The sequence below is a fragment of the Euleptes europaea genome, chromosome 2, assembly GCF_029931775.1.
Source record: "Euleptes europaea isolate rEulEur1 chromosome 2, rEulEur1.hap1, whole genome shotgun sequence".
NCBI lineage: Eukaryota > Metazoa > Chordata > Lepidosauria > Squamata > Sphaerodactylidae > Euleptes > Euleptes europaea.
The window spans coordinates 104,778,387-104,805,742 of record NC_079313.1 but is presented as its reverse complement, the minus strand read 5'-3'; the positions used below and the strand labels follow the sequence as shown (position 1 = coordinate 104,805,742).

The 27,356-nt window shown below is 42.5% G+C and overlaps 1 protein-coding gene across 2 annotated transcripts in view; it reads right to left on the bottom strand.

Moving 5' to 3' along the window:
- The window catches only part of MYH7B (myosin heavy chain 7B), a 57,871-nt gene that overhangs the window by 11,750 nt on the left and 18,765 nt on the right, over positions 1–27,356 (bottom strand). For both annotated transcript variants that reach the window (XM_056844984.1, XM_056844983.1), the window contains exons 11-30: positions 24,662–24,765; positions 22,419–22,557; positions 22,007–22,125; positions 19,760–19,909; positions 17,135–17,305; positions 14,594–14,773; positions 14,370–14,499; positions 13,125–13,198; positions 10,686–10,773; positions 10,053–10,170; positions 8,892–9,015; positions 8,059–8,195; positions 6,790–7,045; positions 5,617–5,859; positions 4,926–5,102; positions 4,396–4,541; positions 3,169–3,259; positions 2,511–2,900; positions 1,559–1,685; positions 97–215 (exon numbers count right to left, since the gene is read on the bottom strand). In XM_056844984.1, the coding sequence (XP_056700962.1) occupies positions 97–215; positions 1,559–1,685; positions 2,511–2,900; positions 3,169–3,259; positions 4,396–4,541; positions 4,926–5,102; positions 5,617–5,859; positions 6,790–7,045; positions 8,059–8,195; positions 8,892–9,015; positions 10,053–10,170; positions 10,686–10,773; positions 13,125–13,198; positions 14,370–14,499; positions 14,594–14,773; positions 17,135–17,305; positions 19,760–19,909; positions 22,007–22,125; positions 22,419–22,557; positions 24,662–24,765 (3,083 nt within the window). The remainder of the gene's footprint in view (positions 1–96; positions 216–1,558; positions 1,686–2,510; positions 2,901–3,168; positions 3,260–4,395; positions 4,542–4,925; positions 5,103–5,616; positions 5,860–6,789; positions 7,046–8,058; positions 8,196–8,891; positions 9,016–10,052; positions 10,171–10,685; positions 10,774–13,124; positions 13,199–14,369; positions 14,500–14,593; positions 14,774–17,134; positions 17,306–19,759; positions 19,910–22,006; positions 22,126–22,418; positions 22,558–24,661; positions 24,766–27,356) is intronic.

Genomic DNA, 27,356 nt, shown 5'->3' with positions numbered 1-27,356 from the left:
TAGATTGTGGAATTGAGCCCTGGTGAATATCAACCCAATTTAAGGCCTACTTCCCTCAGCTGTAGCTGTAATGGCCTCATTCATATAAACACTCACCTTGGTCTCCTCTTCTAGTTGTCTTTTGAGTTCCTCAATGGTCTGTGTGAAGGAGGTCTTGCCCCGACTCAGCTGGTTGATAAAAGACTCCTTCTCTTCAAGAAGTCGGCTGAGTTCTCCTAATTTAGCAAAAAGCCCAAGATTCAGTGAAATTTGTTCATGGTAAAACTCATATGTTTTCATCATGTAAGCGTCATCCCAAACAACAAGTTCAACAAAGAATGTATCTTGTTCAAAGGTTACCAGTGAGGACAAGGTAAGGGATAATGATCTTGATATAATACAGGAAATGGCACTGTGACTGCACCCATTTTCAACAAAGGTTGCAAATGTTGTTGATGTATCCTGCGTTCAAATGAGCCACAGATTTGAGCCAATTAGTCTTCAGCTTTATGTGCCATACCTGAATTACCAGCTGTAATTCAGATTCAGTCATATTTTCCATAGTACTTCTATTCCCCACAGGACAGATTGCATGGGATCTCTCTATCTTCAAAAGGAAAAAACTGCCCCCTTCCCCCACACAAAGACTGCCATATCAGTGAGAAAGAACCCAAAGGTTCTAGATGATCCCCAGCCATTACCCCCAATGCTTGTTGTACAGTTTGGATGGCAAAGAACATTAGCTGTAGATTTCATAGAATCATAGAGTTGGAAGGGACCACATGGGTCATCTAGTCCAACCCCCTTCACAATGCAGGAAATTCACAACTACCTCTCCCCCCACATCCCCAGTGACACCTACTCCATGCCCAGAAGATGGCCAAGATGCCCTCCCTCTCATCATCTGCTTAAGGTCATAGAATCAGCATTGCTGACAGATGGCCATCTAGCTTCTTAAAAACCTCCAGGGAAGGAGCACACCACCTCTCAAGGAAGCCTGTTCCACTGAGGAACCGCTCTGTTAGAAAATTCTTCCTAATGTCTAGACGGAAACTCTTTTGATTTAATTTCTACAACCAAGGTTTCTCTTCGCAAAATGGCATTGTTGCTGCAGCTGACATGGGTGCCAGGGGTATGCTGTCAACTGCATCATTACGTATTCTTATAGCCTGTTTAGCTAAAAGTGCTTCATAATCCTTTTCTCTATTATGTATCATTTTACATCACCTCTGTGAAGTAGTCAGGACGTAGTAACTTTCCCAAGACCTCACAGCTGAGCGGGTACTAGAATCAGTATATTTTATGTTCATATTCTAGATGCCCTGATTCCATAGCTTCTGCTAAGAATGGTCAACCAGCCTAAATATTCAGCTCTTTTGTGCGTCTTTGTAAGCATGTAGTTTTTCTTGCATAAGAAAGAACACATATCTTTGTCAGATAACAAGGCTGCTTAACTGGACTGATCTTTTATTGGAGCAATACAACATGGATGTAATAAAGGGTAAGCGCTCCAATGGACCAGAGAACCTTGTCACCTATCAGCAACTCTTTCGGCCGGTAACGGATTTGCACAATGTACCATTTTCAGTCTGCAGCCTCCCACGCTGGGTGCTCACTTCAGCCAACTGCCGCTGAAGTTCATCCAGCTTTGATTTGGTTTCGCTCAGCTGATCCTCGTATGTTCGACACAGTTTTTCAGCATTTGCCTGCAATGGCCAAGAAAACAGTTCTGAGAATTCATCAGGCTTTGGTCACATGCTGAGTTTGTAGCTATCAGAGTGAGAAACTTGTTTTCTAGAAAACGAAAGCCAAAATTCAAAAGATGCCAAATTCTCCACCTAACACCACATTGTGTATCTTATCTTCATCTGAACAGAATCCACACAGTTTATGTTGCACTGGCACGCCAGCTGATTCCAAAAGAGAAACCTGTAGAGACTATGGCATGCCATGCTAGTCCTGTTAGTACAAGCAACAGCAGTCTAGGGCCTACTTGGTTCAGCATGGGCGGGTATAGGTTGAAACAGCAGCTGTGGTGCATGTTAGCTAGTAACTCGTTCTTGTGGGTTATCCGGGCTGTGTAGCCGTGGTCTTGGTATTTTCTTTCCTGACGTTTTGCCAGCAGCTGTGGCAGGTATCTTCAGAGGAGTAACACTGAAGGACAGTGTCTCTCCTCTGAAGGAGGAGTGTTACTCCTCTGAAGATGCCTGCCACAGCTGCTGGCGAAACGTCAGGAAAGAAAATTCCAAGACCACGGTTACACAGTCTGGATAACCCACAAGAACCAATGAACTCTGACCGTGAAAGCCTTCGACAATATTTTAGCTAGTAACGTTTGCATGTGGGACATCACCCCTCATCCCACTTCTCTTTTAAAGTTGCGGCACTGAGCCAGCTGTGGGGAAGACAGTAGTCTAATCTCATGCATGACATACTCCACCCTGCACATGAAAGCTCACTCCTGCACTTCATCTCTGACACATTTGTGTATAAAAGTAGCATCGGTACTCTGCCATAACTCAACCATTCACCTTGTTCTTGGTGAGGTAGTCAATGTTGGACGACAGATCGTCCACCTCCATCTTTAACTCGCTCTTCTCCTTCTCCAGCTTCTGCTTGACCCGCTGCAAGTTGTCGATCTGCTCCCCCAGTTCAGCCACGGAGTCTGCGTGCTTCTTGCGCAGAGCGGCAGTCGTCGACTCATGCTGCAGCGTGGCCTCCTCCAGGTCCCTGCGCAGCTTCAGGAACTCTGCTTCTCGTTTCTTGTTGAGTTCTATCTGACAGGCTGTGGCACCACCTGCCTCTTCTAGCCTCTCGCTCAGCTCCTCCAGCTCATGCGCCACCTCTGCCCGCTGCTTCTCAACCTTGGCCCTGGCAGCTCGCTCCGCCTCCAGTTCCTCCTCTAGCTCCTCGATGCGGGCCTGTGGGTAGACAAAGGAAGGCGGGAACTGTCAGATTCTTTCCGCATCTTCCTGAGCTTCCAGATCTCCAAGTGGTCAGAAGCATCTACTTTCCAGTAGGGCCTCTGGATATTCCTCTAAGGCTACAGTGAATATTCACTGTGTTTTGTGTACCTGAACTATAAAGCACGCAGTACTATAAAACCATTTTTTTTCAGCCCATCATTTGTGAAGTGATCAAAATAAGGTTAGTCTACTAGTAGTCTTTGAACAGCCCTGTTAACTTTACCTGGAGTTCTTTAATTTTCTTCTGCAGTTGTGTTGCAAGGACCTGCTCATCTTCAATTCTTGAATTTAACTGGTTCATTTCAAAGTCTTTCCTGTGAAGAAGAAAACCTATGGTTAGACATGCTATGGAATTCTTGGTAATTTTCACTCCTGGAAGAATAAGAAAGGATTGTTTTTACAATGATTGCTGAACAATGTAAAAGGGTTTTTTAAAATGTGCTTTTGGCTTATGAGATAACCCAGTTCTGTACCCTGTTGAAGATGGGCTGTGGCTCAGTAGCAGAGCATCTTCTTGGCATGCAGAAGGTCCCAGGTTCAATCTCTGGCATGTCCATTTAAATGGATTGGGTGGTAGGTGATTCAAAAAACCTCATCTTGAAACCTTGGAGCCTCCACCAGCCAGAGTAATTAATACTGGTGTCTTAATGGACCAATAGTCTGATTCAGTATAAGACAGCCTCTTGTGATCATGTGTCATGGGGTTGGCATAAATGGACTTTATATAATGCAACAGCATTTCTGTTGCCAAAGGAGGAGGCCCATTTATGCCAACTCGCCCCTGCCACTGCAGACCGCCTACTTTGTATCTCATGTTGTTTGTGAAGGTCCCCTGACCACCAGGAGCAGAACTTGAGGTGACTCGGTTAACTACAGTGGGAAGGAGAACACAGAAAATTCTATTCTGCAAGCTTCACTCCACTCACACTAATTTGGATCCAAAACACAGTATCTAATCTCTTGAGCAATGTAGTAACTACTTGACTTCAGGGGAGGGCCACAGAGAAAGACATATTCTCCTCCTGCCATTGTTTTTCGTCCATAAGAGTTCTGAAGCTATAACGGGTGCCTGCTGGTTGCAATGTCATTTCATAGCCTTCCTATACCCACTCAAGTAACTGAGAATTCCAGCTGAGCATGGTGGAGAGCAAGATACAAGAGGGTGAAAATCTAAAGGGTGATAGTATTAAGTCTCATGGCATCAATGGGACATAATCTCCATGGGGTCTCTGAAGACCTTTGTATTTTTATGTGCTTGCTTGCCAAGGAACTACAGTAAGACAAAACATCTTTCTTGGTCTATAAGTACTCCTGAGAAATTCCAGAATAGAACCGTACAACATCCGGTTGTTGTTCTGTCTTTGTCATTAGAGTGCTATCAAGAAGGTGGCAGAGACTGCAAAACCCAATTTGATTTGATGGTACAGATTTCCATGACCTGCACACTCACTTTTTGAGTTTCTCCTCCAGCTGCTGCTTGTCGTTCTCCAAATCCATCACAGATTCCTGAGTCAGCTTCAGATCACCTTCTAGCTTGCGCTTTGCCCTTTCCAGATCCATTCGTATCTTCTTTTCTTGTTCTAACGAACTTTCCAGCTGGAGTTAACAAAAAATGGAGGATTGGATATGAAATATGATACTACATGTTCTGCCACCTCATTTCCCCCATCTCATCGCCTTCCTCAACCAAGTTCACAAAGTGATACCCTCCAACAATGTTCTTTTGTTTAATATAGGAAGCACAGTCTTGTTGATCTCCAAGCTGAAGCTTTGAAGGAGTATGGGATTGCAACGCATGTATTAGCCCAGTACTCCTAGCTGAGTATTTGTAATTCAACCTCTCTTTGTTGCACTATCATACAAGTCAACATGGAGATGTTATGACTGGGTAAGATGGTTTTAGCAGGCTCTTCTGCCATTTGTCATGAATGCCTTAATATTTTTCTCAGCCATCTCAGACCTTTTCATCCTTTGACTCACATCATCTACTTGCTGCTCCAGCTTGACTTTGGCCTTGGTTAGGGTGTTGACTTTGTCCTCCTCAGCCTGAAGGTCATCCAGAGCTTGCTGGTGGGCCTCCTGCAGCGCCTTCTTTTCCTTGGTCAGCTTAGCAATGACCTCATCCAAAGCAGCCATTTCTTCAATCAGGTTTTTCACCTAGAATGATGTGACAAAATCTCAGCTTAACTTGGAGGGGATACGTGGAGTGAAAGTGAACAAAAATTTAAGTCACCCAAACTTGGGGTAATTCAAACGCAATAGAAGATGGGGAGAGGAGTTGGCCATTTTCTTCAGCTAAGAAAGAAGACTGGTGAGGGAAATTATATCTTCACCTGCTTTCTATAGTAAAAGAGAGCTGAGGGAGCAGATAATTATCTTTTCATTTGGAATTATGTTTTGATGTTGTATAACATGGATTTCCTGCTAAGTTTTGTAGCACTTTCAGACATCATAAAATCCGCCAACATAAGCATTCATGCTGTCTCAAAATGATTTCCTATTGGATAACAGGAAGTATGCACTAACAGACAGTGCAATTCTATGCAGAGTTACTCCAATCTAAGACACTGAAAAGCCAATCTAAACCCACTGTAGATGAACTAGGCCTCTCAGCACATAATCTTGGATGCTGCCAATCCCCTGTAATCATAAATAAGACTCATCCAAATACCTTGTTTTCTGTGGCATGCTTCTCTTTCTCCACCTTGGCCAGGGTGATCTCCAAATCATCAATGTCTTTCTTCAGCTCAGCACATTCATCCTCCAGTTTTCTCTTCTTAGAGGTCAAGTCTGAGTTCATCTCCTCCTCATCCTCCAGACGCTCCATCAGTTCCTTCACCTTGGCTTCCAGCTGGATCTTGGTCTTGATCAACAGGTCACAGCGCTCCTCTGCATCAGCCAAGTTGTCCTGCTCCTGAAAAGAGAAGCCCAGAAAATGGCTACCCACTGGCAGGTCTTGCTGCTACCGTATCAAGGGACTGATATATAAAATGTATGCAGAATTATTGTTAAGACCCTTTTCTTAAGAATTATTGTTAAGACCCTGTGTCATTGCTGGTTATAGGTAGGAATCTCCCTTCATTTTACTGCCTCCAACCTATCAGACACATTAAGTTAAAAGCATGGAATCTAAAAGCAGGGGTGATCATACCTATACTTTACCGCATGCGCAGAACCAGATAACTGGAACATAATTCAGCATCTCTAGAGTCTCAGCTTTCATTTGGGGTGGCAAGCCTTCCCCTCTTGTGGTTGCTGACTAAAGATGGACAACACACAGTATCTGGTGAAGGCTTAAATAGAGAATAGAGCTGAGAAAGGGCTCCAGGGCTTTAATGGATAGGACTGTAGTTGCTTGCACTTGCTCCTAACTACCTTCATAGATCCCCCACATTCCTACAGGTCACCAATCACTACTCTTTTCTCTACCTGTATGTCCTCTGTTATTCTAATGCTTACCAAAAAATTGGATCTGAAAAACTTGGGAATTTCAAAAATAAATCCAATTTCACCTGCTATGTTTTACTTATTCATATTTTAACCTTTTTCAATCCAGGATGCCCAAGTAAACTTATTGAATGTAGCCTCCATCTGGCTAAGTATGGAGCATTTCATGGGCAGAAAGGAATTTTCTGTGGGGAAAGAGGCTGTTCCTCCATCAGAAGATACCCTTGTGAAGGAAGGAAGCCTCCTGCACCAGAGGAAGGCTCCACAATTAGCTTAAATAGCTATTTAATCCAGAATGTCCCATTTGAAGGTATACCAACATTAATTCTCAGACTACACACACCAATGCCTAGACTTTCTTTGGAACATGGAAATGGTAGCCATCACAATTACTCACTGCTTGAAGCTGCAATGACAGATCATTCTTTTCCTGGATGATGCTGACTTGCTTCTCCTCCAGCTCTTTCCTTTTAGCTTCTGATTTCTCTAGAGCCTCTTTCAACTTCTGGAGCTCCTCTTTGAGGAGGGCCATTTCTTTCTCTGTCTGAGCTGACTTGAGAAGAGGCTTGATCTTGAAGAAAAGCTTCATCCAAGACCAATTCTTGACAGCGTTAAAAGCACGCAGATTCCACTGGATGGTGTAGAGAGCATCCCTGTAGGGGGGAAGCAAAGCATGTAGGGACTCTATTTTGGGGTCATTCTCACAGTCTGAATATTGGCCATAACCAAGGAAGTAGATTGTGTTTCCTGCTCCCATTATAGGCTACAACCTGAAGACTACTGGAGAAAGAAATACATGGTGGGGGGAGTGAGTACAGGCTTAATGGATGAGAGAGGATTGCTTGAGCCCATGCAGTGCTCAATGGGCTAGATCATATGACTACTTTCTGCAAAGTCTTCCTCCAACACAGAAAATTTTCTTCAACAAAGAGAAAGAGAGATTTCCATCTGGTGAGTCCTTTCTCTATTTAAAAAAATCATTCTCCATTGAAAGGAGTCTTCTTCCCTTGAAGGAAGATATTGCAGAAGAGAGTCATAGGATCCAACTCAGTGGAAGGCAGACATAAGATCCATCTACTTCTCTACTCCCAGCTAGAAATAAAAATTTAAAAACGGTTCCATGCAGCACTTAATGGATGTTTCTGCATGGGTTATTTGCCCCAAGTTTGATGCAGCTGGCAAATTATTTTGTCCTGTTTGTCCACAAGCATCATAGCACATTCAGGCACCTCCCAGTGTTTCCTTAGGTTTTCTCCAATCCTTCTCAAACCTGCTTTGTTCCAACATTTTGGGAAAGATCACAGTTTTCTGTCTTTCTTTTTTTTTTAAAGTAAGTCTCTAGCCCTCTTCCTTGCAGAGATATATAGGGGAAAGCTTATTTTGTTTTAAATGAAAACTGGGAACTCAGAGAACCTGATTCATATTTTAATATAAAAGTGTATCAACATAATGATATTAAATTGGTAATTTAAAAAAAGACAATGGAAGCCTCCTGTGTGGAAGTCCAGTCACTGCTGTGCTATATTAGCAGCCTCAGCAGCAAGAGGCAAACTATACAATTCTGTCCTCGTGTGAAAAACACCAACATGTTCCTTTATTTACCATAAAAATCCTAGCAGAAAATTCCTGCAAAAGGCAAGAAAGAAAGGTTTGTTCATCTCTGTACCTTCTACCAATGATCCAGCCATACTCAATTCGCATCAGGCGCCCACGCATCCTAGCCTGCAGCAGTGTAATAATCTTAGCCAGACGTTCATCTCGCATCTCCTCCAGGAGACCCAGCAAGCCGGCTTTGAAAAACACCTACAAACAAGTGAATTGGGAACATCCATCATATTGATCCTGTAGTGGAGGAAATACAAGTGATAGAACAATCCTGAAGGATAGGCCCCCTCATCAGAATATTAATCAGGACAACCCTCTTTCCTACAGCAGCAAGGAATAGAAGGAGTCCGTTCACAACAAGGGTGCTGGAATTATGGAGATACTGGCATGGCCTGGAGATAGTAAGCAGAAGGATGGAGGTAGAAGAGATGGGCAAAGGAGAGGAGCGGGTGATCCAAGAGTGCATGGTGGTTGCTTGCATCAACCAGAGTCTTCCTGTAGACTGAAGATTTCCACCCACAGAGTCCAACTTTCTCACCTCCACCTTCCCACTGCAGCCCAAAATGCGCCCCCCATGCTTTTCCTGGGTGACAGGGAAGACTTTATCTGTAAGCTGTAACAGTTCCACTGTCTGTGAAGGAAGCTGTGGGCTGACACAGAGCAGGAGAAGGTACATAGGGAAGAAAGAACAGGGAAATATTGCGGGGAAGAATACCTATCCTTAACAATAAGCAGGATATGCGAAAACAGATAATGTTGAGCAGAGGAAACCGAAATGACCTCAATATAAAGAGAGGCTGTATGCACACTTTAGTTTACACACATCCTGTCAACCCTCAAGGCTTTCGTTTCAGGACACAGCAAATCATTTCAATCACTCTGTGCATCACCCACCTTAGTGTGTCCAAACTTAAACTGGGTGTGGTCAAGATCCAAAGAATTCAGCAGCTTTTCCGTGGCCTTCCTGCTATCCACAAATTTGTCATCAGGAATGGCAGCAGGGTTCAAGATGCGGTAGCTAAAAGGATAAAGGACATAGCGTCAGCATGAAGCAGATGCCAGGAATCAAGAACGCCTACATGGTGTGGCTATTGGGGAGTTTGTACCTCTTCCCAGAAAGCAACGTAAGGTTCTGCACTGATGAAGACACGGCCTTAAGAGCAATTGTGATGGATCAGACCAACTGTCTATCGTTCCAACGTCCTGTTCCATACAACAGCTAAACAGTTGCCCTCAAAAGACCTGAAAGTCCTATTGCTCTTTACAAGCACTCATTCAAAGCTTTTACCAGTCACTGCTTACATGCTTGTATGCTGAAACATGAAAACTGAAGCTGTTTACATGATGTACTTAAAATGGTTTAACAGTAGGGTTGCCAGGTGCCCAGTGGTGGCAGGCAAACCCCCAGTAATTCACCCTTCTGCCCGCCAACCACCTGAGGGTCAGTGGGCAAATGTGCACGCGCACATACACACCATGAGCACGGCCCCATGACGCAGAGAGGTAAGCTGCAGTACTGCAGTCAAAAGCTCTGCTCACAACCTGAGTTCGATCCCGACAGAAGTTGGTTTCAGGTAGTCGGCTCAAGGTTGACCCAGCCTTCCATCCTTCCAAGGTATTTAAAATGAGTACCCAGCTTGCTGGGGGTAAAGTGTAGACGACTGGGGTAGGCAATGGCAAGCCACCCCGTAAACACAGTCTGCCTAGTAAACGTCAGGATGAGACGTCACCCCATGGGTCAGGAATGACCCGGTGCTTGCACAGGGGACTACCTTTACCTTTAAAGGAACCATGGGAACAGTCATAGGAGGACAGGGATCTCTAAAAGCCAGTTTTCAGCATCCTCGCTTGTAATTCCCAGGATTTGGGGTGGAGGGGAGCCATGACAATTAAACTGACATAAAACTGATAGAAAGTTTGTAGTAAGCCAAATTCTTTGCCAGTAACTGGATTTCACACCTGCAGGCATGCAGAAATACACATGTTGTTTCTTATAGCAGTAGGGCAGCTGAGAATGACCAGTGGCCAATGTAGGTGAGAAGAAAGCAGAATTACCGCTGCTTGAAGTCAGCATAGAGGATCCTGTTCGGAAACCCTTTCCTACAGATGCGGATGCCTTCCAGCACACCGTTGCACCGCAGCTGATGCAGCACCATGAAGGGATCCATGACACCTGTACAGGACAGAAAGGAATCTCGTGTCTCCAGGTACCTCTCATCAACAACCACTCCTTATACTTAAAAAGAAATTAGGTGTCATTCAGAATTTTAAAACAATTGTTCATACTCCTAGATAGAGCTAAAGAAGTGGGGAAATAAACACATATGGTGTTTATTTTATTATTAAATTGCTGCAATAAAATCAAGACACGGAAGGGAGGAAGAGAGGCAGGAAAGGAAAACTAGGAGATCAGTGTCTTTGCAGCCAGATTTCTAGCACATTTATTCAGCCACAAGTTCCACTGTGTTTAGGGTTAAACTATCAGATGTTTTCAGTGTGGTCCTAAGCAGAGTTAACACCCTGCTAAGCCCATTGAGTTCAAGGGTGTAATTCTGCTTATAATTGCACTATGTACTATTTACAAGTAAGGAATTGCTTTAAAAATCTCAAATTTAAATACAATACAAAATTCTGACTTTCCCCCTGGCCATCTGTCACAGACATCTCCTGTTGTTTGTGGTTGTGTACCTGGGGTCTTGGTTTCATTGGGAATGATGCAGCGGACAAAGTGGGGCTGGGTGGCACGCAAATTGGTCATCAGTTTGTTCAGGTTCTCCTGTAAGGCAGATATTCAGAGTTAAACAGAGGACAGCCCAACTTCCCACCTCATGTCATTGTCTCCTCCCCATTCTGCCTTACGTGGCAAGTGGATTGTTGATTCAAACTCAGGAGGTGGTGTTATGAATTAGATGATGTGTGTGTGTTTGCATGCCTTGGGGGCACTTTGTTCAGCTTCTTCTGGTTCAGGAGGAAGAACCAGATCCTGCTACCCTGACATTGTTCTTGAAAAGGAGAGAAATGGCCAATGCAAGGACAGAGCCAGCCATGGCTCCACAGAGAAGCACAGCCTCCGGCATCTGTCAGCAAAAGCAGGCATGTTTTCATTGGACGTTAAGTAGGACAAGACCTGATCGTAGACTGTGGTCTTTTATGCATGGTGGTTTCACGTGCCGTCACTCCTCTGACTACTTCGGGTCTTTGTTTAGATTATGCATGCCATTTCTGACCCCCAGAGGCCGCCTTGCTCTCCCCCTACATTTCCCTGCATTTTGCCCATGTTTTCAAATTCAAAAGAAAACAGGTCCCTGAAAATGCGGGGAAACGCTGGAGGAGAGTGAGGTGGTCTCTGACAGTCGGAAATGGCATGAATAATCAAAACAAAGACCCAAAGTCATTGAAGGGGTGACCACGAGGGAAACAGCCAAACATAAAAGGCCCATGACTAATTGTGCAAAAAGATCCTAGGTAACATTTGTCCAATAGGCACCTCTCTAGGTATTTGGCTTTAGGAGCATGCATGAGATTTCTCCTTTAAAATCTATCCAACGTTCTTTAGTCCATTACATACTATTATACTCCTGTTCTCCATTGGCTTGATTTCAGATACCAGTCATGTGGTCAGATTTCAAGCTGAGCTCCAACACTTTAGCTCAGCTAGAGAGAGAGTAATGTGAGGGGAGGGGGGTATAGGCAGTCACTATATGAAGTTATACTGAATCAGACTATAGTTCTAGTTAGTCACTCTACCCTGGCCAGCAGGGTCTCATGCAGAGCTAAGTCTTTCTCACCCCTTTAATCGGAAATGCCAGGGACTGATCCTGGAGCTTTCTGAATTCAAAAATTATGCTTTACCACTAACTATGTTCTCTCCCCATGCTCCCATAAGCAATAGGTATGGTGGTCTTTTGCTCTTAAAAACAGGATGCACCTTTTGCTTTGCCCTGACCTGGATGGTCTCATCAGATTTCAGAAGCTAAGCATGGACATCCTTGGTTAATGTTTGGATGGGAGACCACCAAGGAAGTCCAGGGTTGCTACAGAGGCAACCACCGCATTTCATTTCTTGCCTTGAAAACCATGCAAGGTTGCGGTAAGTCAGCTGCGACTTGACAGCACTTTCCTCTGCCCCCTTTTGCTTTAAACAGGTGTGCCATCATTAACAAGCAGCTCAGCCATTCACATCTAGTTAAGTCAAGGATCCTTCAGTCTAAAAATTTCTAGTCTCCCATCAATGGATCTGAAAATATGCTTCAGCCTCCGTTCTTTCAGCCTGCCCCATTTACCAGAGGATAAGAACATTCTAGAAGGCCCTGGTGTCTAGAAGGCCCTAGTGGACGCTGCTAACTGGTTCCGTGTGGAGTGCATTACGCTCCTTTGATTCTCTCCCAGGACAGCAAAGGCAGAGGGCTGGTGGCTCAGACCCCTGTAAAATCCACACTGGTTTTCTTCTTCCCAAAGGTTGTCCTTCCCGCAGTCAAGAGTGAGGAGAGAAATAGCACAGACTTAAAGTGATGTTCATGTAATAAATTATCTAAACATCACTGCAAGTCTTAACTGCCTCTCCCTCAGCAACGGAGAAAAAGCCAGGAACCATGTAGCGCAAATGTAACAGAGGGGCATCAGTAAGCATTTCCCTACCACAAAGGGAACCCACTTCCTCTCCATTCTAGAATCTCTCTCATTCATAGGGATGCCAGGTCCCTCTTCGCAACCAGCGGGAGATTTTTGGGGCGGAGATTGAGGAGGGAGGGGTTTGGGGAGGGGAGGGACTTCAATGCCATAGAGTTCAATTGCCAAAGCAACAATTTTTCTCCAGATGATCTGATCTCTATCAGCTGGAGATCAGTTGAATTAGCAGGAGATCTCCTGCTACTACCTGGCAGTTGGCAACCCTACTCATTCAAGACCCAATCAAGTGTGAAATGATGATGTTCACAGGACACAGTAAGAACTGGATTGTGGAGCACTCACGCTCCCAGCAAACCAGAATAATCTGGACTACAGTGCCAGCCTCTGGTGGTCTTATTTAATGCCTTCCTAGAGCTCAAGACCTTACAGCTGGATCAAGTCCAGGTTGCCCAGAAGTACAAATGGGATTCTGCTGGATCTAATTAGTGATTTGCTTACCTTGTGCAGCTGGGATACAGTTTGGAATGAAGCGGCCTTCTTACGTTTCTCTTTGCCACCTGGCCTGACTTCATCTGTCAAATGCAACACAGACTTATTACTATTATAGAGATATTCATTTATTTCAGCTGCTAAGATTTGAGAGACAGCAGAAGCTCTATGGAAATCTATTGGCTATTCTGTTTTGTTTCCTTGAACTCTTTAAGAATGCTGCAGTGGTTTCTTGCTGACTGTGTTGATATGAGTGGTTTCATTGACATATTGTATTTATTTGTACTATTACCAGTCATGACTGATGATTTCATAAATGAGTTGTTTTTATTTACTACTACTGTAAGACATTTTGAATATTTTTAAAAGAAAAATGTGATAAATGTCCTAAATTAAATACATTGGTTGATCAATTAACAGACCCAAGGAATAATCTGAACAGTACTACTGCTGCTAAGCCTGGTTAATACCTGGACAGAAAATTGCCCAGCAACTCCATGGACACTACTCTTGATTCCTTGGAAGAAGGGAATAGATCATATGCAGGGAAGGAATACGAGAGTGCAGAAATGAGTGGATGGAATAAAGGAGAGTGTTATTAACTGTAGTCCACATAAATGCATCAGTTTTCGAACAGTTCAGAAAGGGAGTCCAAACGTAATATTTTTCTATATGTCATCCCAGGTAGTTTTGAGGAAGGGAATAATCTTTTTTTTTCCTAATTGGGACCACAGCATGGTGGGACCAGGTGCTCTTGTTTCCCCCACCTTTTTGAGTGCTGAAAGAGTCGTGTGGAGGGCCCGGTTGATTCAGGATCAGACCCACGTGGCATTTTTAAATCGCCTGCTTTAGGCTCCAAAACATCGGTGGCATCTCTGGGTCTGATCTGGGGATGGCATTATATCTAATCGAGCCTATAACACTGAGGAAGTCTGATACACTGCAGTTCCTACCTAATGAAACCCATTCAGAATAGAGACCAGCACTAATTTGCAGAGACGTGGAAATGCTACCATGTAGTAGCATAAAATTATAAGGTTTTTTTAATATCAGTTGCTGGGGTGGGGGACATGGCTCTTGAGCCCATGCCCTACTTAACTTGTAGGTTTCCTGGAAACATCAAATTAGACACTATAAAAATAGAATGCTGGACTAGATGTGTCCTTGGTGTGATCCAGCAGGGCTCTTCTTATGTTCTGATGTCTACCATGTAAAGCACCATATAGAATGAGCATAGAGAGGAATACAGCTCACCTGAAGAGCCCACATAATTCTCATACAAGGTAGCTAACAGCTTATTCTGTGATTTTTGGAAGATGGTTACCACCGTCTCATTCAGGGGGTCTTTATTCTTATCTAGCCAGCCAACAATGTTGTAGGGTACCTGCAATCAGAACAAAGCAACAGGTAATGGAGGCAGAACACAGAAAAGCAACGGTCAAAGCCCAGAATATGTTAGCCAGGACACCCAAACATACCACTCCTGCGTAGTGCACCAACTCAAAGTGGGCTTCGTATTTGCGCTTCTTATCAGGTCGGGGCTTTAGGAAGTTGGGAGATTTCCCAATGTGATTGTCATACAGTTTAGCCTTGAATGACATATCAGACGCTTTGGGGAACATACACTCTTCCTCTAGAATGGACAGGATTCCCATTGGCTACAAGGAAAGAAAAATGATCAGGAGAAAAGCTTCAGCTGGTATGAATTGTTGTCTAGGATAAGAGGTAGAAAGTATAAGCAGTAATCACTGCCATGTATGGCAAATAATCATCGGTTTTTGACCACTGTAAACAGTCCTTAGTTATCATGCAAAGTATAACAGGACGGCATTTAGTAATTTGGCCTATTCTTCTGGGAACAGACAGATAGGGTCTTGTCACCCTGCCCAGGAGGGGATTTGATTTTTCAAGATAACCGGCTGATTCACATACCCCTTTATGAGGCAGAAAATTTACCCCAATATATCATTCTCCCTCCATGTGGTGTAATGTTCTTGTAAAAGCAGTCCCATGTGATAGGACCACAAGTTATGTATGCTTTTGTTCTAGCATTTCCAAAGTGGTGTTAATAACAAGGAATTGCTTTCACAAGACCACAAAGATTCACTGTGTGATGGCTCATCCTTCCAACTCAGACATTATGGTATGCATCTATTTTTAAGGTGTTCTTTTGCAGCAGAATATGCTACATCATGAAGCATTATGTTGAGATTATGTTTCATCTTTTTTCAGAGAAAGATAACATACAATTAAATAAATCCTTTCCAAATAATCATACTTTATGTCCTTCTTTCCATATAGAAATAGTAAGAAAGGGAGCTGTGAAATGTTTTTGAAAGCCTAAATGAGCCTGTTGTTAGAAAGGATGCATGAATTACTAGATTTTTGGCTCTGGGTTTTAAAAAAATATTTCAAGAACTACGCATCATCCTTCTTTGAGAGCGACAGGGGGAGTGTGCATCTCTGTGGATTCTCCTGGATCTCTCAACAACTTTCATTGCCATCAACCATGGTATCCTTCTGGATAGGCTGGTTGTGTTGGGAGTGGAGGGGGCACTATGCTTCACTGGTTCTATTCTTACTTGATTGGCAGATTCCTGAGGGTGGTGCTGGGAGACTGCTGCTCCGCCCCGTGGCATTTATGCTATAGGGCTCCACAGAGTTCCATTTTGTCCCCCATGCTGTTTAACATCTGGTTTGTTTTGTAGATAGTTTTGTGCTGCTTATGTCCCACAGCTTGTTTTAATGCCTGTTGTTTTAGTATTGTTAACTTATTATTTTAATTGTAAGCTGCCTCAAGTAGAACTCTGATGGGGCGGCATAGAAATCTCCTAAATAAATAAATGATAATAGATAATATATGTTAATAAATGCAATTAATCTTTTTCACTAAAAGATATTGGATGATCTAATTTCTATAACTGCATAGTTTGTAAACCTCATTAAGAAAAATAACATTTATTGCTTGGTGAAACTCACCTACTTTATGAAAGAATCCATGTCATTGAATAGAATGGAATAGCTTAAAGGTAGTATTACTAATCATAGGTGAAGACTTTCTGAGTCCCTAAGGAAGGTAAACTTTTAACATCTGAAAGAAAGGTTCTGTAGCAATCACAGGGCAAAAACGCATGGTAGCTTTATCCTCCTTTAATCCCTGTTTTAGCCAGGATCGAACGCATGTTAGGTGAAACGCATGTGTTCGATCCTGGCTGAATCCTGGCTGAAACAGGGATTAAAGGAGGATAAAGCGACCATGCATTTTCGCCTAAAGATGCACCGCTACAAAAAGGAAGAAACAAGCACCACCCAACAGTAGACCACTATTCATCTCACAAAAGGAAAAAGGTCAGTGAAGGCATTTTTTAAAAAAAAAAAAGTGGACACCCAGAGTACATTGGAAGAATCCATTTTAAATATAAACAAAGTCATTCCCTGCTTGGATTTCAATTAGGAGTTGTACGTGTTTGATTATTAGCAATTCATCCCACACCTAAATGAGCCCATTCAAAACAGGATGGTTCAAATCAAACCAATGAATGTAAGAATTTATTTTATATTCTTTATTGCCAGTGGGAGGTAGACATCTAATCCTATGGAGAGTTACTTCAATCCAAGTCCATTGATTCAAATGGATTTAAGTGGGAATCTCTCTTACAGGATTGCACTATAAATTGCCCCTTTTGCTACCGGAAATCTATTACAGTTTGAGATAATAAGTTTCGAGCAAGTGTCCCTGTTTCGAGCAGTGAACCTGTTTTGAGCATTAGAAACAAATGGCCAGAAATAAAGGGACCAGTTTTCAGTCAGAAATATAAAGAACTGGCAAATGTGGTTGAGAAGGAAAAAAGGAAATTATTTTGCTGTGTTGTAAAAAGACTGGCCAAACACTGTTGCTCTTCTGCTAGATTGGTTGGAAGCAAGAGGACACCAGAACTGGACATTATAAACATGTGCATCCCTCACCCCTTTCAAGGACATCAGCCTATATTCACTGCACCATAATGTCCCAGCTTTACCTTTTCAATCAGATCAATGCAAGCCTGCAAGTCCAGGCCAAAGTCAATGAAGACCCACTCGATCCCTTCTTTCTTGTATTCTTCTTGTTCCAGCACAAACATGTGGTGATTGAAATACTGTTGCAGCTTCTCATTTGTGAAGTTGATGCACAGCTGTTCAAAGCTGTTATACTGCAGGCAGAAAACAAAAGCCTGAGTGCTTCAAACTTGTACAGTTTATTTGTATCATTTAAAACATTTTAATGTTTCCAGCCAATCAAGGTCCATAAGGTGGCAAACGTAAAAAAAAAATTTAAACAAAAATACAGTTAAAATTATAAAATAATTCAATTGAAACATATGAATGAACAACACTAGAAAGAGAGCCAATAACCAGTACTGGGGACATGCCAGATGAAATTTTTAAAAAGTTTTCACCTGCTGGTGAAAGACACTGATAGAGGGAGGCAGACAAATCTCCCTGGGGAGGGAGCTCCAAAGTTTTGGTGCCACAATAGAGAAGGCTCTTTCTTGGGTTCCCACCCATCTAGTTTCAGATGGTGGAAGCAACCAAAGCAGGGCCTCTGAGGATGACCGGGGTGAGTGGGTAGGTTCATATGGGAGAAGGCCTTAAGGTATGTTGGTCCCAATCAGTACAGAGCTTTAAAACTCAATACCAGCACCTTGAATTGAGCCTGGAAGCCAATAGAAAGCCAGTGTAGATGGAACAAGACTGCAGTGATATGATCCCTATGACCCACTCCCGTCAATACTCTGTCCGCAGCATTCTGTACCAACTGTAGCTTCCAGACAGTCTTCAAGGGCAGCCCCACGTAGAATGCATTGCAGTAATCTAATCTAGATGTTATCAGGGTAGACACTACAGTGGCATACACCCAAGGGTAGGCACCATTGACTGCATATACATTCCTGGATGACATGCCAGAGTGCATTGAAGGGATACATTCTAAGTAAACAGAACTGAAATGGCTACCCACCATATTACAGGACTATCCACTTTCCAATAGTGATGTACGAGGTACAAAAATGGCAAGTGTGATTTAAAAAAAAAACTGAATATGTACAATGGCTTTTCATGTATGATCTACAGCTTATTTTTATCTTGGTGAAACTCCCTGCCCATGCATACATAGGTTAAATGCACCTGGTTCTGGTAACATAGCTCTTGGTACTACATCGTCAGCAAAAAGCAGCCTGTGATTGCTTTTTTAAATAGTGCAGTATGGTTACATGTGATACTTGAACTAAACTTGTACCCTTTGGGATATGTGCCTGTCAGTATAGCTAAAAGCCAGAAAACACATCCCAAAGCACACAATCCATCAATTAACACAGAATATAAGGAAACCATGGATGTGAAATTGGTGACAGAATACTGTCATTATTAATTGAGAAACCACATTTATTGAGTGGCAACTGACACGTTTTTTAATTATTTGAGCAACGTCAATAGATGAAAAAGCAGGATAAAACATTTAAATTAATTAAAACGATAATAAACATTATGGGGGCACATTAGGTGTGAAAACACCACTTAGGGCACTTCCATAACACAAGTATAAAATGGTATGCCTTCAATGGGAATGCTGAGAATTGTTATCCTTTTGAGGGGTGGGATCTCTATGTAGATCTCTTAACAGAGAATTCTCAGCACCCTTATCAAGCTACAATTCCCAGAATTCTTGGAAGTCAGCCATGACATCTAAACTGTAACACTGATGTATATTTTAGCAGAGATACACCCTTCAAATTAATCACTATATCCAAAAATAAAACTCTGAAAATGGATGGAATAAAAGTAGGTTGGTTGTTATCTCAATACTAATTTTAATAATTCATAGTAGCAGTGCAATATCAGACTATTGGCCTCCATGCAGGGACATTGTTTTATTGTTCAGATTTGATTGTGAAGTGTTTAGGTTTTTAGGCACCTAAATAGAAAACACTGTTATAAATAGTAAATAGTCCTTTTCTTTCTTTCCTTCTTTGCTCCTATGACCCCCCCAGGTCCTGAGCAGTTATTTCTTAGAGGAAAGTATGATGGAGAGATATTTGGCCTTAGCCAATGTTATATTTGGGTCTCTATCCATCAGCAAAAAAGGGGACTATTTTGTCTCTTGTTATGGTGACAGTAATTCTCGCCAATATGGGGGCAATCCATTTATCTCGGTGGTGTTTAAAGAGGGGGCATTTCATCATCTTATAAGATAATGTATCAATTTTCTTTGTATTGCATGAACGTCTGTCAGAATATGGTAGATTTCTATATCTGCTTAATACTGCTGAGGATGCAGCATTTAAACAGACGAGCACAAAGGCTCTTCGGAAGGAAGGGAAATAGTAAATAGTAACATTCTTGTTCTTGCTACAATATGCTCAATTTAATTACATTATTATTTCAAAATATTAAAGAATGGTCATGTGAGCTGCTGGAACAAATTCAGTAGCTTATTACCCTTGCCTCACATAGTGTGACAGTGACTTTTTTGGACTGAGAGAGTGGCTCTGAGTAGAGTGTGGCATAGGGTTTGTGGAGAAAATAAACTGCATTAGCAGGGCTTTGGTCTCTCATTTTTCCTTGTGCAAAGTCCTGAGGTGGTTCTGGAGGTCAACTTTGAAACCTACCTCAAAGATCTCAAAGCCTGCAATGTCCAGAACTCCAATGAAGAACTGCCTGGCTAGTTTAGTGTCCAAGGTTTTGTTGATACGGAAAACTAACCACTTGAACATGCGGTCATAAGTGGCTTTGGCCAAAGCACCAACTGCATACACCACCTACAAATGAAAACACAGCAGCAGTTCGTCAAAATAAACATTTGTTCTCTTCTGATGACATTACATCAGGGATTCCCCAACCTTTTTGAGCCTGCGGGCACATTTGGAATTCGGACACGTCTTGGTGGGCACAGCCACAAAATGGCTGCCACAATATGGCTGCTGCAGGAGGTGCAGCCAGCCACACAATGATTGCCACAGTTTAACATCAGTAACACAGTGCAGACCTTTATGCTGTGGTGGCAGCTGCTGCCAAAGCAACATTTTAAAAATATCTGCACAGCCAATCAAATCTCTAATAGTCAACCAGAAGCCTGGCTAGCCAAAAGCTCTACCTGGCCCCTCCCACTTCCTAAAAACACTTGGTGGGAACAAGAAAAGGTGTCGGCGGGTGCCATGGCACTCATGAGCACCACGTTGGGGACCCCTGCATTACATAGTTAAACACAGATAAGGGAAAGCGGTGGTTGTATCAATCAATATGGATCAACATGGGCTTGGCAATTTCTATTTCAATAGTGACTTTCATACTGCAGCTAAATAGTCTCTGCAAAACCAATAGTGGAACTCTAAGCAGAGTTATACACTGATAAACCCATTGAGATCAACAGACTTTTTTTTGGGCTGTCAAATCATAGTTGACTTATGGCGACCCCGTAGGCTTTTCAAGGCAAGAGACGTTCAGAGATGGTTTGCCATTGCCTGCCACCATGTCATGGCCCTGGTATTCCTTGAAGGTCTCCCATCCAAATACTAGCCAGGGTCAGGGCTGAGAGTGTGTGACTGGCCCAAGGTCACCCGGCAAGTTTCCATAATGTGAGTGGGGATTCGAACCCGGTTTCCCAGATCCTAGTCTGAAACCTTAGCCACTACGCCACGCCGGCTCTCTACAGACATATATGGGCATATGGCTCTCAGTAGACATAGGGTGAAAACGCATGGTCGCTTTATCCTCCTTTAATCCCTGTTTTAACCAGGATCGAACACACATTAAGCGAAACGCATGCGTCTGATCCTGGCTGAATCCTGGCTGAAACAGGGATTAAAGGAGGATAAAGTGACCATGCGTTTTCACCCACTAAGGAACATAATTCTGCTTACCGTGGGACTGTAAGGCTACAATCTTGTGCATTTACTTGTGAGTAAGCCCTGAGTTACATCTAAGTGAGTATGTTTAATATTGAGCTCCATGGCTCACTAGTATTATTTGACCATTTAAACACAGTCCCCTTACTGTCAGTATCAGGCGTCTGTCCCTAGCATCTCATAAGCAAACTCATCCAGGCAGGTAGCTCTGAAGCAGTAATACTTTATTAGGAGCAAAAAGACAGATTAAAGGACTGACTGCCTACAGGCAGGTGAGGCTAGTAATGGTGAACACAGGCAGGTTACATGCTTAAGACACTACGGACTGAAAAGGTAAACATTGCTAGGCAACCCAGAGATAAGAGGTTCCCAGGAAGACAGACTAAACATTATCACAGCTGCAGAAAACAGGATGAGCAGAACTGTACACAGACTTTCATGGGCATGAGAACCAAGAACTTGACTTGTGGCCAGAACCTGGCCTGACTCATGTCAAGAGCCTTTGCTCCAGCAAAAAAAAAGGCAAAGTCCTTACAATTACTTACTGGGAATGGTTTAGCATCACTAGTATTATAAATGAAGCTTTCGAGTCAACGGAGTGATAATGGTACAACACGTAAGGAAAAGCGTAGTCCAGCCTTTACATAACTCAAGAAACATTACAATAGAAAATGGGTTGGATCCAAGAAGCCTTTTTGCACAATCTCACCCAATTCTCCTTCTCACTATAGTACTACAGACTCAACATGTGGCTTTTGTTCAACTCATCCTGTCGGCATAGCCTTTTTGGTGGCCAAAGAGGACTCCTCTTGCCTTTTTTGAACAAGAGAAAACCTGGTTGGATCTAACCCAAAAAATAATCATGCCATATATTTTCCACAGGTCTTAGTATACAGACACAGATGTTGGTTGTGTAAGGTCATCCCGTTGCATAAGGTTTCTGCAGGGTCCACAGCTAATAGATTCCAAGTAAGATCGGAAATGTCAGGCCAAATAGCACCAGATACTTACCTGTTCTACATTCTGACCTTTGGTCACATATTCATTTCCAACTTTTACTCTCGGGTGGAGCAGACCTTTGATCAGGTCAGCTGAGCTGATTCCCATGAGGTAAGAGGCTTTATCGGCACCTACGATGGAATCATATATGAGAAATCAGGAGATAATGAGGGGAGAAACAAGCTTCTGTCATTTACCATGCCATCCAAAGCAGAGTCACATCAATGAATTAGAAAGGTTTGGATTGCTCTGCAAGAAATCCTTGGCTACTAGCCCTTTACTTTATATTATTATTATTATTATTATTATTATTATTATTATTATTATTATTTAAAAACAGATGATCTAGTAAAGTGCAAGTTCTGCAAACCAATGCTGTATCTGTTTAGACTGCAGCAGGCAATTATGCAGATGAGGCCCTTACTTTCAGTGCCTTCAGCCTCTGCCTGTTCCTCACGTTGCTTCTGCTTGAATTTCATGTTGCCAAATTGCATGATGGCTCCCACTATTTTATAGCAGCCATATTTCTCTTCAGGGCCGAAGCCCAGAATGTCCATGGCATGCTATGGAAAGAAAAAAAAGTATAAACAAAGTGCTTGTCAAAACTGTCTCAAATTATTAATGCAAATTAAAGAAAGAACTTGGCATCTACTGTGGTCTTCTTTTGCTAGTTCAGAACTAGGACACTCTGGGCACAATATGTCTCTGTATTGCATCTCGCTTCTGAGTCCTTGGAGGTGCAACTATACAACAGGACAGGTGATCCCTGACTGAATTCCCCACAAAAAAGCTAGCTAATAGCAGACATGGGAGGGTCAGCTCTCTCCCCCATGCAGTTTTCCTGGTTTCAAACAACCCCCAGAGCAGCTGTTTGCCCTGCCAGGAAAATGTACTGGCATTACACAAGTTAACCTTCATTTATCTCTGTATACCTTACCACACTTCACCACTGTAGGTTTCCCTGCACACCTGTGGGTTACTCCTTTTTTTTCTTTCCCCACTGACAGCTTCTAAGCATCCCCTCCTACATTCAGCCTCTGTTTTTGTTCTGTTTCCGTTCACCTCAAATCTCTGCTCCCCCTTGCAGAGTTTGTGGTTTTCACTTTTCCTGCAATTCATACATGCAAAGGAGTCTCAGATGGAGTGGATAGGGCAATGTGTTGGGGGGCTTACAATAGGCTAGAAAACCTGGTGCCAAATCTATCATGCATTTTTGAATCCAGGGAAAGAAAGAACAGAGCCGGCATTATGATGCAGGCACTCTCCTATCCTCGCTCCGCTACTGATAGGCTTGGGAGGACCTAATATGTTCCCACAAAGTTGTGGGAAAGGGCTGTAAACAGTAGGTATTTGCATTTCCCCAGGCAGGAGCTCAGAAGGTTATGGGAAATGTCACAATATATTCTTGTGTATTGCATTGTAAAGGCCTGTGCTAGGGTATGACAAAATGTTGGTTTTGTAAGGTTTTATAAGGGCAATAACAAACTTCCAAGTGAAGGTTTTGCTCTGGTTTGGTACCTAAACTGCAGCAGATTGTTTTGGAGCACCTTTTTAGTCATGGAGATGTGCCTTTCCCATTATATATACACAACGAAAGGCTTACTTTAAAAAAATGAATGCTGAGAATCCAAGCTTTAATTTTAAAAGCGAAGAATGCAAAACTGAATTATTCTAGAGGGCTTTTCTACACAGACAGTAGGGTTGCACTATACTAAATGATTCACAAAGTTACTTGGATAAATTATTAAAGACTATACTGAAGTGTTTAGCTTGCTGACACTACTATGTAATTTTTGCATCATTTAATGTTTCATGTTAATACTTATGCTTTGTTTCTATTCGGTTTTTAGATTTCTAATTGGTTCTAAAACTAATTCTATTATATTGTTTATTGAATATCCTATCCTGTCAATTATGTTGACTCACTCTGTGTAATCCACCTTCAGTCTACATGAGAAAGGCAAACTATAAATAATGTAAATAACCAAATTCAAAGGAGCTAGAAGATAGGTCAGTATAACACTATAGTGCGATGTCAATTGTGATTTTTTAAAAGCCCTCATCGCCCTCTAGTGGCAAGAGGCGGAATGGTGACCAAGGGAAAGAAGAGGCAGGAAGGCATTGGTAGTGGCAATGAAAGCTATACAGAGAATAGTCACTGTGTGAAAGCAGCCTTTGTCACATTGGTGGGCACGAATACTTAAAACAGATGCAAATCAAAATGCAGGACACAACCCAGTAAAAATTAAGCTCTTTTAAGACCCATTATTTTCAATGGAAAAGCACATGGTTAAACATTGTCGAAGGCTTTCACGGTCAGAGTTCATAGGTTCTTGTAGGTTATCTGGGCTGTGTGACCGTGGTCTTGGTATTTTCTTTCCTGACGTTTCACCAGCAGCTGTGGCAGGCATTTTCAGAGGAGTAACACTGAAGGACAGTGTTACTCCTCTGAAGATGCCTGCCACAACTGCTGGCGAAACGTCAGGAAAGAAAAGAAGAAAATACCAAGACCACGGTCACACAGCCCGGATAACCTACAAGAACACATGGTTAAACGTTCCCGCTGAAATTAATGGCAGTCAAAACTGCTTACACTCTAGATTGTACCCAGGCTTCACAAAGAGATCTGCCTGCCTGGCTTGATTTCACAGTGAATAAAATACATACATCTGTCAACATGAGTTCTTCTCCATCATCCAGGTTGTCCACAGTTGTTACACCTTGTGAGCAGAAGTGATAGTCGTAGGGGTTGGAAGACACCAAAAGCATATCTGGAAAGGAACCGATAGGAACTGAACTTTATGCTCTGTGATATGCCTTGGGAAATAAACCCAATTTGAACTAGCAGACTGATGGAAAGGAAACAGGAACATGCCACGTTCAGTCTAAGTTCACTCTTTCCACAGAAGTAAGATTACAGAACCAACCAGTTTTAAAAGGGCTCTACTTTTTAATATTTATTTATTCACCTTTCTTTTACTGGGTGAAGTATTTATTTCTTTGGCCATGTTGCCAGCTATTTATGCTTCATGGTGTTGGTTTTTTTTGCATTGGCATGAAAAAGTAATAAGCAAAGAAGAAATTACAGCATTTGGTAACTCTAAGCTCTGTTTATAGCCACTGTGTCATCCACAAGGAGGCCCTTGTGTGTACAAATCACGCCTTTTGCCTGCTAAATACAAGCATAGCTGGTTATCTGAAAGTCACTTTCCATCCATTTCTTTGAAGCCTCACCTAGAAATGGGGCGGCAGCACCTAGTGCGGAAGACTGTCCATGGCCCTGTTCCGCTAGCTATCTTAGGAATACTCTTGGGCTGCTGACGGATTTAGAAGTGGTTAGCCCGGGTCTTGTGACCGCCAGATAAGATTACTCCTCTACAGAGCTCTCCAAACCTACCTAATAAGGAACTGTTTTGTCACCCAATCGCAAGTACAGCCCAGATTCTTTAATGCCACAGGAGACATCTCTGTGGTCGGACTCGGAAAAGGGTTCACCTATATTTCCTATTTCACAGTATCTGTTTTCCATGCTTGAAAAATGCCTTCAGAACCAATCATGGAAGGAGTGGACATGAGTTGTGACCATTCGTGGGAAAAGCGGCCTTCCTCTTTCAGAGAGATCCAATGGGCAGCTGCTTAAATAAAGGGCTTCTCTGCACACAATGTTATTTGTGGAAGCTTTGTAGGAACAAACAATGGGGGAGGGGGAGGGGGGATACATTTCTGTAAACGGAGAAGGTTACCAGAGCCAAACGGTTTCATCCAGTTCTGGTTGCACATAGTTTTGTACAGCAAGTTCCATCTAGGGTTGGCATGCTGGTCAATTGACCAATCAAATATCGTCCAAATATTCCTTGAAGCCAAGAATACTGAAGTGAAGGTGGCAACTTACTATCCTTATTTCATAATGGCTTCCTTTACCCAAAGCCAGGGCAGAAGTGAGGGTTGTTTGCTTCCTAGTATTGCAACAGTCAGGGCAAAACTAGCAGCACAGCAAAAACTTTCTCTTAACAGCCATTTATTTATATTTGGAGATCCCCATGCAAGCTATTGTGTTGTTCGTAAAACAGCTGCTGTGGGTTTGCATTTTTTTGTTTTAGAAGAAGAAAAAGAAGAGTTGGTTTTTATATGCCGACTTTCTCTACCACTTAAGGAAGAATCAAACCAGCTTACAATCACCTTCCCCTCCCCACAACAGACACCCTGTGAGGTAGGTGGGGCTAAGAGAGCTCTCAGAGAGCTGTGACTAGCCCAAGGTCACCCAGCTGGCTTCATATGTAGGAGTGGGGAAACAAACCCAGTTCACCAGATTATCCTCCCCCACTCATGTGGAGGAGTGGGGAATCAAACCTGGTTCTCCAGATCAGAGTCCACCACTCCAAACCACTGCTCTTAACCACTACACTATGCTGGCTTTCCTTTTTAACTTGTAACTTTAGGCTAACCCAGTAATTCTAGGGTGAATTGTTCAGTAAATTGTTCACATTTATAGAAATCAGTAGATTGTTCACATTTATAGAAATCTTACCCAACACTGGCAAAAGTTCTAACAATTGATTACAGCAGCTGTAATTGCAAGTAGCTACAGTGATGTAATTGTTTCATAAGACTAGTTTGTATTTCTAATGTGGTGAAGTGTTAGGATGATGAACCAGAATGTAGAGGGCTTGGGTTCAAATCCCCACTCTGCCAGGATGTCACTGATTACTATGCACTGTAACAGTGCAATCCCAAGCAGAGTTACACGCTTCTAAACCCATTCATTTCAATGGGCTTAGAAGGGTGTAACTCTGCTTAGGATGGCACTGTTAGTCTCCCAGCCAGCATATTAATACTGAGACTTATGAATCAAAGCTGCATTAGACTCATTAACATCAAAGGTACATTTTGTGATGACCTATTCTTCTTCAAATTGTTCAAAATGGGAAACAATAAGTTGACAGGACTGCATCACACTGATAGCAAATAAGTATATTAAATATATAAAGTAAACAAACATTTACAACCCTGGAGCTTCTCTGATGCCCATCTGAACATTCTGAGATCCACGTTGGCCAAACACCATTTTTATTTGCGTCTTTTAAAAGATATCTATATGCATAATACAAATACTATTGTATTCCCTTGTTTACATATTATTTGCAGCTTTAGCCAAAGGAAAATGATGTAACCAAGGAAGGGTGTACTTAGTTATTTATTAAAATATTTATATCACATTTTCTCCTGGCTCAAGACAGCTGACATATCATAATTAGAATTATCCCAGTTTAAAACCAGAAAAATAAAACTCCAGATGATCCCCTCTTCCCATATTCCTCACTTGTAGGTGAATAAATAAGAAGCAGTTGCCTTGACCTGCAAG